This window comes from Podarcis tiliguerta (genome assembly GCF_965153285.1).
Source record: "Podarcis tiliguerta genome assembly, chromosome: 3".
Taxonomy (NCBI): domain Eukaryota; kingdom Metazoa; phylum Chordata; class Lepidosauria; order Squamata; family Lacertidae; genus Podarcis; species Podarcis tiliguerta.
In genome coordinates, this window is record NC_139536.1 from 69,443,998 (window position 1) to 69,463,587 (window position 19,590).

Sequence of the window (19,590 nt, forward strand, 5' to 3'; positions counted from 1 at the left end):
TGCTAAAATTCAGCATCACCCCCACCTACCTCTCTTGCTCCGTTCTACATCACTGTTGACACGTCCCCTGTGGCACCAGTGTCCAGTGCAGCTGAACCAGTTACACTAGCCTAAAATTGCCTCTGGCAGCAGGGCTGGTTCCAGAAACATTCCTAAGCAGTAGCAGCAGACATAATTAACAACTGGGAAGGGGGGAGGGAATAAACCTTATCAGTAATGGACCAGTAATCCTATTAGATTCCAAATAACTATACTGTCTTGTAAATCTGTCTGGTTCCAATTGGCTACTTTGAAGGAGGAAGAGTTTAAGAACTGGTGCTGTTGCTTCTGGGTCAGTGAAAAAGCTGTATGCCCACCTTGGCCTCAAGGCAAAAAACCTGTTCCCTAAGAGCTAGAAGCTCAGTGGAATGAGGACACACCCATGACTTCTGTCCAGCAGGTAGATAGTTTATACATGTGACAAACTGTGCAATACATTGGAAATTCCTCACCCTTCTGGTGATTTTCTACCTTCATATCGGTTTTTGTAATTTATTGTGTTACTTTATTTGAGAGCTTGGCATTTCTTAGATCAAACAGTGGAGGGGCAGAGGCCTCCTCACCCTGTGGCCTTACTCAGCTGCTTAACTTTTCTGTTAGCTTGATCCTTTGTTTCTGGGGCCAAGACACTGTATCAGCTGGAGCTCCCTCTAGTTTATGGAGCTGGCTTAGTCGCTGGGCTAGCTACCCTTAGCTGCTGCTGAAGCCAATGATATCAGGTGGTCTGACTCAACTTCCAGGGATTAGGAATTTGAAATGGTGGGGAGATTTAGGAAGTGAGGTGTGGACAATGGATGTCGACCAACAGGTATGTGGACAGTCAGTAACTAGTCATTGATGCTCTGTTGAGGATTCATTTTTTAAAAAAGAAAACTAACTAGGTTTTACCTGGTTTTAAACTGAACTGAATGCTGAAATTTGAGTCTCCACAGAGCCTTATCTAAAAGCTATGCCTATGTATGATTCTAAACTGACTTCCGCTAGCTAGGTTTGTATTGTGTGGAACTGTATTGGTGAGGGTGGGGGGAATTATTCCTTCTCCAAAGTTGGGATTTAGTCCAGTTTTTTTGTTGTTTTTGTTTTTGTTTTTTTGTTTACTGTGGTCCTTGTAGTTTCCTTGCTAGGGTAGAGCTGAAAACTTTTGGTGAGAGAAGTTTGGAAGAGACATTCTTCACTCGGTCATAGCAGAGTTAGTACTCTGCTTCACGCACATTAAAACTTTGTTAGATTAGCATCTGGCCACATCCATCTTTAAACAAACGTTCCTCATGAAAATACTTCAGCTAGAATACATTACAGACTCTTAGCTTTACAAATAGGTGAATGTTCTATCCACAGTTTCCAGAAATTACAGCAAACAAGTCTCCATCTGCTGGCAGTAAAATGAAGATGAAAAAGGTTCCAAACAGCTTAAGTCTGAGTAAGACTTAGTTGCCGCGGAGCGCAACTCAAAAGCGCTCAACCCAAAGCACATTCAACTCGAGGTATGACTGTATAGAACAACAGGGTAAGGTTTCAGTAAAGGTGTTGCTTTTTCCTTTTCCACTCCTCATCCTCTGCAAGAGTCAAACCATTCTACAAAGCACTTACTTATGATCCTATGATCCCATTTTTCTTCAGTGGACAAAGCTGGGGATTCAGAGGTGTAGAAGGGGTTTCCCCTCAGAACTGGCCCTATGTTTTTTTCCTGCAGCACAGCTGGACCCTGAGGAAGCCATTTTGCAGTCTTTGGATTCCAGGCCTGAAGCTCCAACAGAACCAGCACTGTTTGAGTCAACAGCTAGTGATCTTGATGAAGTCTCTTTAACTGATGAGACTTCATTTACTAGAGGTGGAGGTAGTCCTGCAGCTTCATCTCATGCTAAATCTTGGTTTGCTGTTCAGCAAACCTTGCACAGAACTATCCAAGACATTTACTGATTTGCTTGGACTTTGCCTTATCAGAACCTGACTTCTGCTTTGCTTGACTTTTTTTTTATCTGAACCTGAATTTTGTCATGCTTGATATTGTCTGACTAGAAGTTGAATTTGGACTTGCTTGACTTTTCCTTGTAAATTTGTGCTTAGCACTCTCGTCCTGCTTGATCTCAAACCTCACCCATCTGAAACGGACAACTATTTTGCTGTTCAAGGTCTTTGTGGGGAAACGCCTCTCAGGGGCTGGTGTTACACTGCAGCAATTTGTTGCAAGTCTTTACTTCCATATTCAGAATTTGCATTGCAGAATAGAAGCCACATTTATTCAAGTGTTTGTGTTATTGCAATAGTCAGAATTTCAACTGAATGACTGTGCTATTCATTGTAATGTCAGAATGATAAATATGGGACTTATTGCTATGGCAGTAGTGCCACATGATATTAGTGTTTTGAATAAAAAACAAGCACATTGCAACCTAATGGGATGCTATATATGACTACGTGGTAGCAGTTTTTCAACTCCTTAGGTTGCAAAGAAATTTTATTGTAAAATGGTACTCTCAAAAGAGCAATTACTTCATTTAGTTTGAAAAAACTGATTTAAATATAATTTACTTAACATCTCATCACATTCTGAAAATTAATAATAACTTGTATAGCTAAAGGTGTACTGTGAGTACAAACTTGAAGTAGGATAGCAATATTTCTCAACAATGGAGCTCAGGATTTTAATTTGATAAAAGAATGCTACTTTACATATTGCTAACCTTTTAAATAAAATTGCAGACTCTTCTGCACAACCCAGCCATGGACTCTCTAGGGCACATTTTGATTTTCAGTAGAAGATTTTAACCCTGCCAAAAATATATCTGTATAGGATATATTCTGAGAACAGCTGGGAAGAGCACTGTCCCTGGTTTGGTTCCAGTTGCACGTTCTGTTGCCAATCAGTACCTCTTTCATTAATTTAGCATTACTGTATTCACATTTATTTATATAGCACCATTAACGTATATGGCTCTGTACACAATTAAAGGAAGTAATTCTACCACAAAGCATGTACAGTCTAAAATAATAAATAAACAATACAATTAAAATAAGTTAAAATGTACTTCCACATTTTCAGACTCTAGATCCCCTCACCACACAGCAGTGGCGTAGTGTGGGTTGTCAGCACCTGGGGCAAGGCAAGTAATTTGCGCCCCCTAACCGATGGATTTGCGCCCCCTAACCCTAACTCCCAGATGTTGCGCCCGGTGCGGCCGGCACCCCCTGCACCCCCCACGCTACGCCACTGCCACACAGTAGTCATAAATCAGCTCTTGGAGAGTGATAACAAGTTGATCACTGTAGTAGCAGGGGCTTTACCTAGATTACCTTTGAGATCCTTTCCAACTCAGTAGTTTATTATATCTAAAACATTTTTAACTTTTATCACTTAAAAAAGCAGTTGTTAATTGGAGTTACAAAATATAAAACTTGATAAATATATTTAGGAAGCTGAAAATTTCTTGGGTAATATCCAGTGTTGGTTATACTCAGAGTAGGCCCATTAGAATTAATGCACTTAAATTACTTAGCACTGGATAGTACTAATTTCTGAGCAACTGATTTCCTGTGATCTTAAGGAATGTTAGGCAGTTTTTTTATATAAGAGAATAGCATAAATAAAGTAATTTTTAAAATTCTATAATAATTTTTCAAATGAATCTAAATTAAGTATACATCACTCTTTGAATAATTAGGTCATATATGATATGAAAGTTCCTAGTGACAGACCTTTGAACAATAGGTTTCATTTTGTCTGACATGATTTATTATTTCATTAGCTTCCAATTTCCAACTTGGATCTTCAGTATGGTCAGTACAATGAGCTGCACACGTTTATCCCCCCGCCCCGAACATCGCTTCTTGTTGCCTGTATGTCCTAGCCTAGAATTTAGGAGTTATGGTTCATCACCAAATATATCCTCCATTTTTAAAAAAACAACCTTCACATTTCTGAAGAAGAGGGGGAATTGTGAGCACTAGGGTGAGTGTCTCTTTGAAAAGGCAGCACTATTAAGGGAAGACACTGTGTGTTGAATTCCAGTTCTTTTCTGTAAGGGTCAGCGGTCCATTCTGTAGCATCAGAATGACAGGAGGTGTTCAGTATGATTAATGGAATCACAGCTCTGTGATTGACTAGCCCGTCTGTGCTTTCTGTGTATTTAGAATTCTGCCACTGATGACTAATTGTGAAGTTAACGTTACAGTAGAGGTTGAACTGCAGTTTTTTTGTTTTGTTTTTAATAGCAAAGTGAATTTGTGCATCCCTGTTTTAGCTGTTAAAATTTAGGTGTAAAATAAATGTACAGTACTAGACTGCGTTTTGCTATTTATAGGAAATAGGGGACTTTTTGAAGTTGAAATATATTCTAACTACCTTTAACATAAATTGGTGTGCATTTTATTTAAACTCAGATTATTCAACTGTTGTCTGAATTTGAAAAGCAAGTTATCCTTAAGTAGTAAAATGGATTTGAGATTCCAACTGTACACAAGCAGTGTTCATAAAAAGTAGATTTTTGAGAAGGAAAGCCTTCATAGAACTTTAAAAATTATAATTTATTAATGATGTAATTATATCCTTAGAAGATACAGTTTGTTTAAACTATTCACGTTTTTAGCTTTAAAAACGGATTGGTTATCTATGGCTGTCAAGAATACAAAGAGCTGTTGTGATCAGCCATAGAGCTTTTGTGGCTGTATGCTATATGTAGCAGCAGTGGAGAGATAATGAATAAGCTCAAAGTGAAATCATTTTGAAAAAAATAGGACTAAAAAAAAAAAGCAATTTTATACTAAATTACATTAATTTTTATTTTGGGGAGTGCATATAATGGGAACAAAAATCAGCCTGTGTACTAATAGATGCACTTCAATGCAGTTTTTTATGTGTTTAACTCATCCTAAGGTTAAGCACAAGTCCCCATTGATTTCAGTGGGAGATAGCTGTGCATTTACTTAAATTTCCCATTAAAATTAATGGAGTTAAATGTGCTTAGCTGTAGCTGGATTGTGGAACAGGTATGTTTTTGAAGAATGCAAAAACATCAACACTGTCAGAAATTTGAAAGTGTATTTGTTACTATTATACTGAGTCTTGTAAGCCACACAGTGAGAGCAATGTGTTCTGAAAGGAGAGTTAACAATTTTTAAATCAATGAATAAAATAGACTAGAAATGTGGCTAGACATGTTGTAGTTTTTAATGCGTACAATATATTTTTAGGGCTATTCTTGCTTTCCCTACCTTGAGAGAGAACACTAAAAAAATCTATTTGTTTTTAATGTAATAAAAAGCACATTATTTAGTGACCTAGCCACCATCATCCATGCCTTGGGTAACTTCACAGATTGACTAGTGTAATGCTTCTAGACAGGGATGCTCTTACTGTCAATTTCAAAACTTCATCTAGTCCACAATGCAGCCAAAATGGAAGAAGGTTTTAGTTAGATTCATACGCACAAATATGAGAAAAAATAATATATATGTAATTTCTCTAAAAGTATACATGTTAAAGAGACAGAACATACAGTGACAGTATCTCTTTAAAAGAAACACAATGATAAAAATTAAGTGGAATGTAAACTAAATTGAATGAATTTAAAAATAGTATTTTTCTACAGGCAACTCCCCATTTGCATGGGGGTTGTGTTCTGGATCATTGTGCACGTCAACAGTTGTACGCAAGACCATTCCACCCCCTTCTGGTGTGGAAAACTGTACAGTCAATACTACATGAGAATATAACTGATCCAACGCCAGGCAGAATTAACATACCAAAACCTAGGGTATGTTCATATTACTGCTTACTCTGCATCCAGTTTTCTAATTGGATTGGAGCAGATTTGAGGATAAAGCACATCAAACAAATATTTGTCAAGAAATCATAGGGTTGGTATGGATTGTAGCTAAAGTCAGCCCAGTATACCTGAAGGAGCGTCTCCACCCCCATAATTCTGCCTGGACGCTGAGGTCCAGTGCCGAGGGCCTTCTGGCGGTTCCCTCATTGCGAGAAGCAAAGCTGCAGGGAACCAGGCAGAGGGCCTTCTTGGTAGTGGCACCCGCGCTGTGGAATGCCCTCCCATCAGATGCTGATGCTGATGGTGAATGCAGCAGTGGGAGCACATTAGAGGTGGAATAAGCAGTAGTATGAATGTACTTTTACCAAAGCTACCCATACTTTCAGTGGTCACCTCTGGTGTTGGTTGCAGGATGAGGGATCAAGGACAATGGAATATTTACAACATCCTAGTTTTGAAGACTCTTGATTTGAATTTCATTCAAATTCTGGATGAAAATCATTATTTAGTTTTTGTGCTTGCTTTTGTAGTTATATATTAACTAAAACATTTATGCAAAGAAAACAATTTACAAATAGTTTCTCCAGTTGTTAATTCTTTATTGTTAATCCTGTGTTACCTGAAAGTAAGCCCCATTGTACATAGTGGACATGCAAAGGTTATACTGTTCATTTTCTTAAGAAAAGTATTTGTGGCATTAACAACTACATTTGTAGCATTCTCAAGTAAGGGAAGTTCAAAATGAACAGCAGTTGAAAGAAAAACCATTTTGTAGTTCTCTTGACTTTACATTACTGTAAAGAATGTATATAATGTCTAATTTTCCCATTATCAATAAGTGAGCAATGATCTTGGTAATTAAACCATGTTGTAATTTATCTCCTGTCTTTTCCTAGGTGTGCTGTGTCATCGATATCTCAGGATGCCACTGGTAAAAAGAAACATAGACCCTAGGTATCTTTGTCATACAGCACTACCACGAGGCATCAAGAATGAACTGGAATGTGTTACAAATATTTCCTTGGCAAATATAATCAGACAACTAAGCAGTCTAAGTAAGTACCCAGTATATTAAGGGACAGTGCATTTTGAGATAATGTGTAATACAGCTGCATTTTATGGTTAAACAAAATAAAATTACTCTCTTCAAAACAATTAATTCATAATGTTCATCCCATCTTTTTTGAATCATTCCAAAATGTTCTATGTCCCCATCAATTGTGCATTTAACAAAATGTATGATGTGTAGTTTTATTGTTGACTTTAATGGTCTTAAAAGAACTGAACTGGCAGTTTTGAAAAGTTTATATAAAGACTATAGAACTCAGGCAGAAATTTCTCTCTGTACTCTGCCAACTTGCTATGTGTCTGACCCGCTATTTTGAGGATAATATTGGGATAATACAACTGCCATGTATATGAACATTTCTCTGTTGGAGAGGCCCCTTTTATGTCCTTCTGCCTTTCAGTAATTTTCACTCTTCTTTTGGTTTTGGTTTTTAAAAAAAACTAGATTCTAGTTCTGTATACATTTCTGGCAGTTGTACTACTTATGGAGCACAATAACAATTGTTAGTGAATGTTAGTAGCCAACATGTGCAGTTGCCATGCAAAACATAGATGTAATAAGGCTCCTACTCAGTAGGCTAATAGTGTTAACCTAACCAAAGTTAAGGGACTCGACTGATTTAACAAAAGAACAATTGACTTTTGAGACTGGTAACCTAAAGCAGAAGATTGGTAGCTCCACACAATTTTAAGGAGAGAAGGTTTATACTCCAGCCTGGGGAAAGCTTAATGGTAGAGGCTGCTCCCAAGACATCCTGAATAAAGAGGAAAAGCAGGAAAACAGGTGGTTGCGTATGTTTAAATTAGAGTAAACAAGAAACAAACCACTGATTTAATGTTCAGAGAAGGGGGGGGGGGGGCGGATATGGGATATTGTTAATGGTAAATTAATGGTAAAATTCAGAACCACTTTTCAACTCAAAAAGGGTCCTCAAAATATAATTGAAAAATAACAATATGCAAATAAGCATAAACTACAAAATATTTGCAAAACACAGATTGTGTAAATATGAACAATATAAATAGATAATAGTATGTTTTATGTGTTTGCATGAGTACTGTTCTAGTCTATTATGCTTATATTAAGTAGGCAGTAGAAACCTCCAGTCCATGGGCCATGCCATTTTGGGTGGCCATGCCCAAGCGTCACTCACTTTATATCATTTGACATCACGTGCAGGTTGACTAAAGTTACACCTGCAAAGGACAATCAGATGCCTTAAGAGTTTGCTCCCAGTTGTTTCTTAGCAGCCCTGGCCTACTGTTTTTACATGGAATCGGAGCTACCTGGTGTCATATGACATCAGATGATTGACAGATGTGGGTTGGCCACTTTTTTATCCAGTCCATTGGACAAAAGTGGTTCTCCAACCCTGTCTTAAGTGTTTTGTCATAAACCTTAGGGGTAATGGAAGTAGTCTATATGACCTTTCCTAGTAGCACATTTAATGATTGATCATTTATATATTTCAGTTTTTGTACTGATCTTTTGTAAAAACAAAGACACTATGGCTCTGTTTAACCAGATAGCAAGAGTTTGGTAAAGCTGAAATAATATTACAGTCTTACCTGTAGAAAATTGAAGCTGATTTAATATTTCATACCACAGATTTCATATTTTCACTTGTGACCTATGTTCTAAAGTATGCTCATAAAAACTTGTTTATTCATTCCCAAAATAAGAATAATTTTAAAAACATAGCTGTAGGTTAATTGCCCTGAACTACACTTTGCTTTATGTATGTAGCAGAAGTGAAAAAAGGAAACAATAAAGCTTTCCCCCTTTTCTATATTAATTTTAAATGAAGGAATACTTTAGAACCCTCAGCAATCTTACTGAAATGTATTGTTTTTCCCTCTGAGCTGTAACCACTTCAAAAGGCTATCAGGTGGAATATGGTGCGTGCAGTACTGGCCTGAACTGCAACTGTTTCTAGTACATTTTAACCACTGACATTATCATTTTCCATCCTGTGTTAGCCAAATGCATCCTAAGGAGAGCAGCGCAGAGCTATAGCGTGTGCATAGCTTCTCTAATAAATTAAAGTCTTCAGCTTCTTCAGGATCCTTGACCCAGAAGTTCATTATGACTTAAATTAAAAAATGAGTATACATCTCTTTTTTCAAATATGCTTATCTGGTGTTTTTATACTGGAGTATTAGACTGAGTATTAGAATAGGGGAAGGCTCTGTCATGTGTTTCTCACTAATTAAAAGTTATGTATGTGTGTATGGTTTCGTTTTGTTTTTAAAGTGACCACTTTAATTCAGTTCTCTCCAAGTTGGGAGAGATGATAACCAGCACATGCATAAGAAATCTACTGCTTACATGGATTATTCAGTGAGCTGCTGCCCTGTTCCCTGCATTACCACATTGAGTATCATGTCTTAAATTAGGTGTCTTAAATCACTCTGGAGTTTCAGGTGTACAGAGATAATATCACATTCCAGATTCTTCTGCTAGTTAAGAGTTTTGCCAAATACCACTGAGACTGTAGCTGTGGCCTGGATAAGATCTAGCTTTTAGCCACTAGTGGTTCCATCTATGTATCATTCTGAGTAGCAAAAGCAAGCACATGAAAACGTATTAACAGCAATTCCACTTCCATTTGTTTCTAGGATTTATTGCTCCTCCTTCACTATGGGTTCCATACAGCAATATAATAGATCAATAATAAAATCAACTAAAACATTTTACATCTCAATAGGGTGTCAAAGGCCAGGATAAAGAGGTGTGTCTTCAGCAAACAGCAAAAGCTGTACAGTGAAGGCACCAGGCACACTTCTCTGGAGACAGAATTTCACAGCTTAAAGGCTGCCACAGAGAATGTCCTCTTCCATGGCCACTAGGTTGGCTCCTCTTCCATGATTAAGACATACATGATAGATGTTTTATTACCAGCAGGCCTAGTGTTTAACACACTACCACCATGCCAGTTATGAACTATCCCCCTGAAATATTGTCAGAATGGGAGCATGAGCATTTTCTTCAAACGTTAACTTTGTTCCTCTGGTGGACTGTCAAGTTTCAGTGGCTGAGAAGTTCAGTATATGTGCAGGTATATTTCAATGCATTATATGGTTTTGTATCTTAAAATACTACAAGGTGAGCATTTGAGGATAAAATGGGATTGCAGGATTTGAGATTTTATAGAGGACAAGCTCTCTGATAAGCCTAGTCACAATTATCTCAATAATGATGGGAAAGATCAAGGGATTTTTTGAACTCATAAGGAAGTACAATTTTTTGTGTAAGCTATGAACCATTCAGTGACATGAATTAGCTTTTATATTGCATGAAACCATGGGATGTAGCAGGCTTTAAATATAAAGCCTGTTGGGAGAGAGAGAACTGTAAGTCCCAGTGAAATTCTTCAAGCAAATAAATAAGAAGTTACATTTTGAAATATATTATTGTATCTTTTTCAGGTTTATAATTACATATATGTGCATTTTAAATAAAAAGAAAGAAAATATTTCTATCAAAATGTTTGTAAAACGTTGATTATTGAGACCTTAGCTAAACACTGAATGCTTGGCCAAGATAGTTTCATTTCAGGTTGCATGGCATTCAGTGTTTAAAAAAATAACAAAATGCTGTGCAAGTAACCATTACAGACCTGTGCCACTTTCTTATTTTGGGAACTCTGCTCTGGCAAACTTAATTGCATTAATTTTGATACAGCAGAAGACTGGCAACACTCCAGATTCAAAACTGAATCATGTAGTGATTGAATCCATTTTATTTCATTTGCAAATACATATTTAAACACTTCCTTCCATGGTTGTCTTATGTGCATTTCATATTTTTAGAGTGCTACTGATTACTGTAATTCTGCCGTGGGAATAAAGCATCAGATGTCTTGTTGCACCTGGGAGAACACCGGGTAATAATGATTGAGAAGGGAAATAGGGCATATCCTGGATGATAAAACAAAAATGTAAACTCCTAAGAACAGGGTCAAGCTTCTATTAAGGAGAATTGCAATGTCTTAACTTTCTTAAATTGGCAAATTTTGATAATAAACAGATTTACTAAGGTGGACAATGAAGCCACTGGATTGGGTAATTCCTCCAAGTGACGGAGGCAGGAGCAAAGAATTATGGGAGGCAGGCTTATGTAAGAATGCCCTATATCAAAGAATAATTTAACAAATTTAGCTGCTTGTTCAAATTCTTAACCCTAACTTTTAAAAACTTTCATTTGCAGGTAAATATGCAGAAGATATATTTGGTGAGCTTTTCAATGAGGCACACAGTTTTTCTTTCCGAGTGAACTCTTTGCAAGAACGTGTGGACCGTTTATCTATCAGTGTTACACAGCTTGATCCAAAAGAAGAAGAACGTAAGTTTTTATGTAAATAATATTATGTGTGGTCTTGTGGATCATATCAGCCATAGTTGATATTAGTAGTGAGCATATCTGGTGTGAGATGCAAAAGACAACAACAAAAATATTTGGGGGAGGGAGATTCTAACAGAAATTGGCAGGGGGTTGTCTGAATCTGTGGATCTCCTGATTCATGGAGCCTTATGAGGCTTCAGCAAAGACCTACCAAATGTTACTGAATTGTAGCAGCACTTAGAATCTCTCCGATGCCAGTGATAGTCTAGTTCAGAGCTTTCCAAACTGTGTGTCATGAAACGTTAGTGTGTCAGCTGCAGTGTGTAGGTGTGTCATGCAAACACTCCCCACGCTCGTCCCCGGGCTGAAAGGGGGTTAGTTTAACCTCTGGTTTGCTAGTAAAACTGAATAACTGTGTCACGAAATGATGCATGACTAAAAAGTATGTCACCAGCATGAAAAGTTTGGAAAGCTCTGGTCTAGATGAAGGTGAACAAACTGACAGACAAATCAGAAATGATGTTGGCTGGTGGCCCTCTGCTTCAAGGTTATAGGGCAGCCTGTTTGGAATGAGATTGTACTTCCCCAAAATCAGGTTCATAAGTCAGGGGTACTCGTTCTGAGCAGTGGTGCCAGCTTTCCAGCTAAAGTTGGATTTCACCCTGACATTTCATGCTTTAGTGCTGGGTAGCTAACCACTTTTACCCCAAGAACCACATAGAGTATGAAGTCAGTTTAAAAATGGGGCAGACAGTTGTAAAAATCATTGCTTAGTAAATAGGATGTAAAATCAATATGGAAATCTTAATTTATTATTGGGGTTATTTGTCAATTTGATTCAAAGTTTTAAGGATTGCTAGAGGGATATTAGAGTTTATAAAATTAGTTCTGTGTAAAGTAAATGAAAGTGGAATAAAATTAGCCAAAACAATTACCAGTTTATGAACCTGTAGTGCAAGACTTCTGTTAGCATAGATCCCCAGAACCCTCTTAGCTTGTAGTATTGCCTGTTCGTGTCAGAAGGCAACTGGCGCTCAGTTAAAACCTGCCAGAGGCCTAAATCACCTTAATGAGATTATAAACTGCCAAAGAAAAATGTATACAGAGAATCTGTTAAGGTATAGAATTCAGGTGTAACATGCAAAGAGGGGGCAGTACATGAGTCTTACGGCTCACCAGAATTCACATCCTTTGAACCAAGCCTGAAGAAGTATTTTGTAATGGAAAGCTGGAGAAATGACATGAATGAAGTGATAGAAAGGGAACTAGGGAAAAAACAGTTTTAAAAGCTACAAGATAGCAACTTCTTAGTAAAGTTGGTACAGAAGGCTATAATTTAGCAATAGCGGGTGGCACTGTGGGTTAAACCACAGAGCCTAGGACTTGCCGATCAGAGGTCGGCGGTTTGAATCCCCGCGACAGGGTGAGCTCCCGTTGCTCAGTCCCTGCTCCTGCCAACCTAGCAGTTCGAAAGCACATCAAAGTGCAAGTAGATAAATAGGTACTGCTCCAGCGGGAAGGTAGACGGCGTTTCCATGTGCTGCGGCTTAGTCATGCTGGCCACATGACCCGGAAGCTGTACGCCGGCTCCCTCGGCCAGTAAAGCGAGATGAGTGCCGCAACCCCAGAGTCGGTCACGACTGGACCTAATGGTCAGGGGTCCCTTTACTTTTAATATGTCAAGGAGGATGCAAATGGAACAATTGGAGGCCAGGCTGAAAGAAAATACAGTGGAACCTCGGGTTACATACTGTCCTCCTTATGAATGCTTCGGGTAACAAGTTCCGCTAACCCGGAAGTAGATGTCCCTAGTTGCGAACTTTGCCCCTGGATGTGAGTGTAAGTTGTAAGCTGGTGGCGGCAGCAGGAGGCCCCATTAGCGAAAGCGCGCCTCATGTTACGAACAGTTTCGGCTTAAGAACGGACCTCCGGAACAAAATAAGTTTGTAAACAGAGGTACCACTGTACTGAAGAGCCTTCTCTAAAATGCAGCATAGTTCTAAAAACAGCAGAGTAATTAGATGAAGTCTAGAAGGCAATTTTCTTATTGTAAAAGCTGAGAAGCTAATTCCTATAAAGGTGTTTCCAGACAGATTACTTAGCTTTAGCTGTAGAGCCAATTTGCTGAAAGTGCAAACAGAGTGTTATTTTGATGTCCAAAGTATTGTTATCTGCCCAAAGGAATTGGAAGGGATAAAAATTAAACAGTAAGCAAGACCTGTTGATATATGATCATAGTCATCCTGAAGATAGACCTAGCCAGACAAGGAATATTTTGCATGATTGAAGTGCTTAGACTGCTCATATAAAACAGTCATTTTAACTCTTTTTTTTCAGACATAGGCTTTTGTCAGCCCATTTTTTAAAAAAGCATCTTGATGTTGTCAGTAGGAGTCTCTAAATCTATAGATTCAGTGTTAGTGTGTTGTTATCAGGCACCAAATTTTTTTTAGCCCTAGGATCTACTCAACCTGTGCTATGAAGATCATGGTGTTCCACAAGACACTGCAGAAAAGTACCTTCAAAGGATGTCCTCAGTTCTGTTCAAATTGCCTTTAAAGACATGACTAGTAATATGGGAGTAATGCTCATTGCTTTGCTACTCCAAATTATGCATATATATTTAAATACAGACAACCCCCCATTTACGTGGGGGTTATGTTCTGATTCACTGCATGCGTCAGTGAAATTGTGTACATTTGAAACACCATTGAAAAAGCCTGCAAAAAAAACCGTTCTGTGCCAATCCCATTCTGCCCCTTTTCAAATAATTTTTGGGTCACTACCAGGTTTGGGCCAATGCATGTATGTGCAGTCATGCACATATTGAACACACATAAATGGAATTGCATGGAATCTTCATTGTACGAGAACATGATTTCTTTTTGTAACTTTATTTTTAATGATTCAGCAACAATAATTTCCACAATCTACTTGTGTCTTATGAGCTATAATTGTCCAATACAACTTTTGCCTCCTAATGCAACATTTATATCTCACTATCTAAATGTTGATTTTTTTTCCAGTTTCACTGCAAGATATAACAATGAGAAAAGCTTTCCGAAGTTCCACAACTCAAGATCAGCAGCTTTTTGACCGTAAGAGTCTGCCCATTCCTTTGCAAGAGACTTATGACACATGTGAACAGCCTCCTCCACTCAACATACTAACCCCTTACAGGTCAGTGTTAAAAAATGCACAGAATGCATTTTAATTTCTCAAACTTTACTAGTGATAAGTAAGAACCCTCTAATCAAGCGAATGAGTTTAATTTGGGAACTGGAGATTTGTGTAGCTCGATTCTTATTTTTACTAGGGCAGTTTTTACTAGGGCAGCTAATCATTCTAAGATTACTTTTTGCATGTTCCATTAACTATGATGACACAGTCCCTGAGAATGCATAACTGTTGTCTTCTTCACTGTGAAATCGTACTAGTGGTTCAACTAAATTCCTAGCATTCATGTAAATATCAGGTATGATGGGTATAGTCTTCTAGCCTCCTACTTTAATCTTGTCCACAGCCCTACAAATACTCAGCCCACATTGTAGAGGGAAAGTGATGTTGTTGAGGGTTTTGTTTGTGATACAGTACTGCACAGGAACCTGTTATCAGGGCTACGGCCTGTAACATTTTATTTAAAATGCAATAAAACTGCTAGCATATTTGCAAAGCTAAATAGGGACGCGGGTGGCACTGTGGGTTAAACCACAGAGCCTAGGACTTGCCGATCAGAAGGTCGGCGGTTCAAATCCCCACAACAGAGTGAGCTCCCATTGCTCGGTCCCTGCTCCTGCCAACCTAGCAGTTTGAAAGCACGTCAAAGTGCAGGTAGATAAATAGGTACCACTCCGGCAGGAAGGTAAACGACGTTTCCGTGCACTGCTCTGGTTCGCCAGAAGCGGCTCAGTCATACTGGTCACATGACCCGGAAGCTGTACGCCGGCTCCCTTGGCCAATAAAGCGGGATGAGCGCCGCAACCCCAGAGTCAGCCACGACTGGACCTAATGATCAGGGGTCCCTTTACCCTTTACTTTAAAGAGGGTCTGGTACAGCTTCAAATTGGATGAGGGACTGCATGATGAGATTCCTGAATGGTAGGAGCTTGGACAAGATGACCCCCAGGGTCCCTTCCAGCTGAAGAATTCTATTACTTCTATGCAGAGTGCATTTTCAAGCCCAGTGCTGGGGTCCTCACGTGGGGCACTGACTTGCAGCCCAGAGGGACCCAGAGACCCATTGGCTACTCTTCCTTCCAGGACCCTAACCAAATGCATTGGATGGGCAAACTAGTGCTGCTGCAGTACTGACAGAGCCTAGCAACTCAAAAGGCCATAAGAATTCATTGGGTAATGCAGCCAGCTGATTGGATGCAGTGGGGTAATCGAGCTGCCCGGTTGGCTGGAGTTAGAGGGAGGGCCTCTTCACCCTTCTCCCAGATGGATTGGTGGTGACTGAAGCCTCCTCTTCATTGCTTTAATGAAGAAAGAGCAGAGTCCAGCTGGAAAAGCCTGGTGGGACCTGGTCTTCTCTCCCCCACCCCATGGCAGCTTCCTTATCTCCCTTCCTTCCCAAGATCCACTCTCAGCTTGAATTTGTGTACACACACTTGTTCTACCTCTCCATGTCTTTTCTTTTTTGGTACATTTAGAAAACTTCATTTTCCCTCCTCTCTTCCATATAATATTTGTTTGTGCCGTCCCCCTAAGAACAAACAACCAATTTGTCTCATTGTTCACTTTATAGAATGAAAATTATATAAACCCCCATAGTCTTCAAATTGTTAGGATTTTCTTTCCTTAATTGGGAGGTGAGGGTTCAGCAGTCTCCCTTATGCTGTTACATGCTGTGCATACCATATTTTATATTTATTTAGTAACATGTTTTATCTAATAATCTTATTTTTCCTTTAGAGATGATGGAAAAGAGGGTTTGAAGTTTTACACCAATCCTTCCTATTTCTTTGATCTATGGAAGGAAAAGATGTTACAAGACACAGAAGACAAAAGAAAGGAGAAAAGAAAGCAAAAGGTATTATCCTCCTAGGAAATCAGTTACGTTATGTGGTCCTGAAGGATGCCCTGCTATTAAGAAAATTTAACATCAGAACAAATTTTTCAGATTTGCGCTATATTTTATTGGTTTTATTCTAATCATTTGCATCTCATTTTTTAAACTAAAATTGACCAAAGCAACCAACAAAGCAAGACAAACGACAATAAAACAATCATTAAAATCAAACATGCTGTCATAAAAATCCAGGAGGCAGAATAACACAAACAAAAAGCATCCATAAAAGCCTTCTGAATGGGAGAAATTATCAAAGACCGTCTAAACACAGTAAGAGAAAAGATGCTGCTACTTTACAAAAGAAAAGAAAAGATGCTGCTGAGATATAGCCTAGTAATCTCAACCCAGTTTCCCTAGTGTCAGGCAGAGGTTGTTCCCCATTCTCGTGTTAGCTGCCAAGATGGAAAATAGAAATATTTAGAAGGATTAAATCAAGATTTAATATGGTATGGTCAAATCTGGTCCATTGCTATTGCTGAAAAATTAACTCATAAATTAAGGTATATTAAAAAAGATTCACTTTCAGCTATGTGGCAGATTTTTATTTTATATAGAGTATTAATGATAACAAAGTTCATACTCTTGTGAAATATGCTACTGCGTTCTTCGTAAGTTTTCAGCTTTAAGTGAGCATATCATGAGACTGAGGACAATATCCTGGTATTTATAAATAAAGCAAATATTTTTAAAGATGTCACTGCACCAATAATTATTTTTTCTAGGGATTTTATTTATTTCATAAAATTTATGTGTCACTGGATTGTAGAAAACCCCCTCAAAAAAAGATTTGTATATGTGTTTGGTTTTAATTTTCTTTCTTTCTTCATTCGTGTATGTTTTTGAAGTGTATTAATTTTTTTAAAGAAAAAACACTCAGGTAATCCATTCTCTTGCACGACATCTTATATAATGTCAGATAAAGTGGACTGAGTGCTTATATAGATGAAATGCATGTTTCTACTCCTTATAGCCTCCATTCAAACACTTTCTTCAGCGTTTCTCAATTAGCATGATTTACAAAGCATAATAAACCTTTGCATTAATAGCTGAAGTAATTAAAAATGGTTCTATATGTACAAATAAATGTTTGAATCAGTTGTAGTGATAAGCCTTACTGATCTATTTTGAATTTTGTATTTGTCCTATAATTAAGTAATTTTGTTGGTGTTATAACAGATTGTATTATAGTTTGCCAGGAAGAACAGCTGTCAATTTATTTTTTGTGCTATTTTGTAGCAGAAGAATCTAGATCGTCCTCATGAACCGGAAAAAGTGCCGCGGGCTCCTCATGACAGGCGCAGAGAGTGGCAGAAGTTAGCCCTGGGTCCAGAGCTTGCTGAAGATGACGCCAGTCTCTTACATAAGCACATTGAAATTGCTAATGGCCCTGCGTCACATTTTGAGACGAGGTTTTCTTTTTTACTTCTTACTTTTAGTAGCTAATTATTTTGTATATTAGTTATAAAAACGTAAGGATTGGCCAGTTTGTAAAATAATTTTTCATAGAACTTAGAAAACTTGAGGCCATTGTTGGAACTTTTGATATCGTAGACAAAATGCTCATGAGTTGATGCTATCTTATCACATCAAATTGTATTCCTCTCCTGATCTAGCAGCTTTTTTTCATTTATTGTCTGCATGGATTTTTGAGCCGCATAATCACCTGAGGCCTGTTATGACAACACATTCCTACTATACCCATTTATATATTTGGATGTACACATGCTGTTTATATGCTGGTTCTTCAGACAACCTCCAACTACCAGCGGTTGCCATTCTGCCCTCTACACTCCTACTGTTTTACCCCAGGAAATAAACTGCCACAGGGGCCACATTATGTCCCCGAAACATGGACATGCCTGGTGTAAGCCCTTGTCCTTCCCTTGCCTCTATGTTTCAGAGAACCAGAAATCCCCTTTATCTGCTCTCTACTTTGCAATTAGAAGAACTCAACCTACCATTTACATTATTTACTGCTATTTGTATACTCTGTTAACATACAAAGATTGTTACAGAGTAACATAAGCAAAAAATGTTTGCTAAATGCTTGCAAAGTGCTTCCTTTATACTTGCAGTGCTACCTTGTGTAAACTAGTTTGTCATGTTCTACTGATCATTTTGTACTGTTTCTGTCTTTGGTCTTAACCTCATACAAACTGCCAGAAGGACTGTCTTCATTCTTTTGAGGTTCTTGAAACCAATAGGGCTGTAGACAGGATGCAAAATTAGCATATACAATTTGTAAGTGGATTTATTTATTTTCAGACCTCAGGCATATGTGGAACACATGGATGGACCCTATTCTCTTTCTGCATTGCCATACAGCCAGATGACTGAATTGCTGAGTAGAGCAGAGGAACGTGTCTTAGTCAGGCCACATGAGCCACCCCCACCTCCACCAATGCATGGAGCAGGAGATGTGAAACCCATTCCACCCTGTGTCAGGTATGAAACACTTAAAATACTAATTCAGGACACCTTTTCATTAAACTGACAAAGCGGTGGAAAGATTGACACCACAGGTCTTGGCTATAGGCAAATCAACCTATCAAGGAACTAAAAGGCATGGCATGCTTGTTTGCCAAATACTTTGATATACTGTACTATAATAAATACAGAACTTAACATTGAGATTTCAGTTTTGTTACATTATTACTGAAAGAAAACTTACATTTAAAATAAACCAAAAATCAGTTTTTCGAAGTGTCTTTTAAAGTACTTCTATCTCGTTCGGTACAAAACTATAAAGCGTAAGTGTAAAAAACAGACTTCAAACACAACTTTATATGAGTTTTAGAGTGTTTTCCAGTGCAGGACACAGGCACTGATTTTTGAAAACAAGGTAAGGAAAATACCCTGCTTCAGCTCACACAGTATTAGCCAAGTGGGGACCTGGCTTGAGACATAGACTTCGAGAAACGAACACATTCAAAATGTAGTTGTCAATTTGTTAACATGTTTAGAGATCAGTTTAATACTAGTTCCCAGTTCTAAAGTGCTTTCAAGCTATGCTTTAAAAGCAGGTGTGGGGAAACCAAAGTACTCCAGATGTTGTTGGGACTCCAACTCTCACCAGCTGCAACCACCTTGGCCAATGGTCAGGAATAATGGGAATTGCAGTCTAATACCATAAAGAGGACCACAGATCCCTCACCCCTGCTTTAAGGGTATTTCAAGTTGGTTTCAGTCTAGCATTGGCCATATGACAGAATTTATGGAACATTCTCAAAAAGTGAAAGCGTAAATAATGCAATGTTGTTGTTACATTGTTTCAGTAGTAAAAGCTTGTAGTAAATGACTAA

At 38.2% G+C, this 19,590-nt stretch overlaps 2 protein-coding genes across 5 annotated transcripts in view; one reads left to right on the plus strand and one right to left on the minus strand.

The window, feature by feature from the left end:
* Window positions 1-19,590, minus strand: part of CDC40 (cell division cycle 40) — an 86,151-nt gene that overhangs the window by 56,713 nt on the left and 9,848 nt on the right. The gene's annotated exons all lie outside the window — the stretch shown is intronic.
* WASF1 (WASP family member 1) overlaps window positions 1-19,590 on the plus strand; it is a 41,693-nt gene that overhangs the window by 18,177 nt on the left and 3,926 nt on the right. For 3 of the 4 annotated variants that reach the window (XM_083433772.1, XM_083433774.1, XM_083433771.1), the window contains 6 exons: window positions 6,701-6,859; window positions 11,083-11,217; window positions 14,244-14,397; window positions 16,132-16,249; window positions 17,525-17,697; window positions 18,554-18,733. In XM_083433772.1, the coding sequence (XP_083289898.1) occupies window positions 6,727-6,859; window positions 11,083-11,217; window positions 14,244-14,397; window positions 16,132-16,249; window positions 17,525-17,697; window positions 18,554-18,733 (893 nt within the window). In that variant the 5' untranslated portion in view covers window positions 6,701-6,726. Of the gene's footprint in view, window positions 1-1,377; window positions 1,524-6,700; window positions 6,860-11,082; window positions 11,218-14,243; window positions 14,398-16,131; window positions 16,250-17,524; window positions 17,698-18,553; window positions 18,734-19,590 lie in introns of all 4 variants that reach the window. The other variant, XM_083433773.1, reaches the window with a different exon arrangement.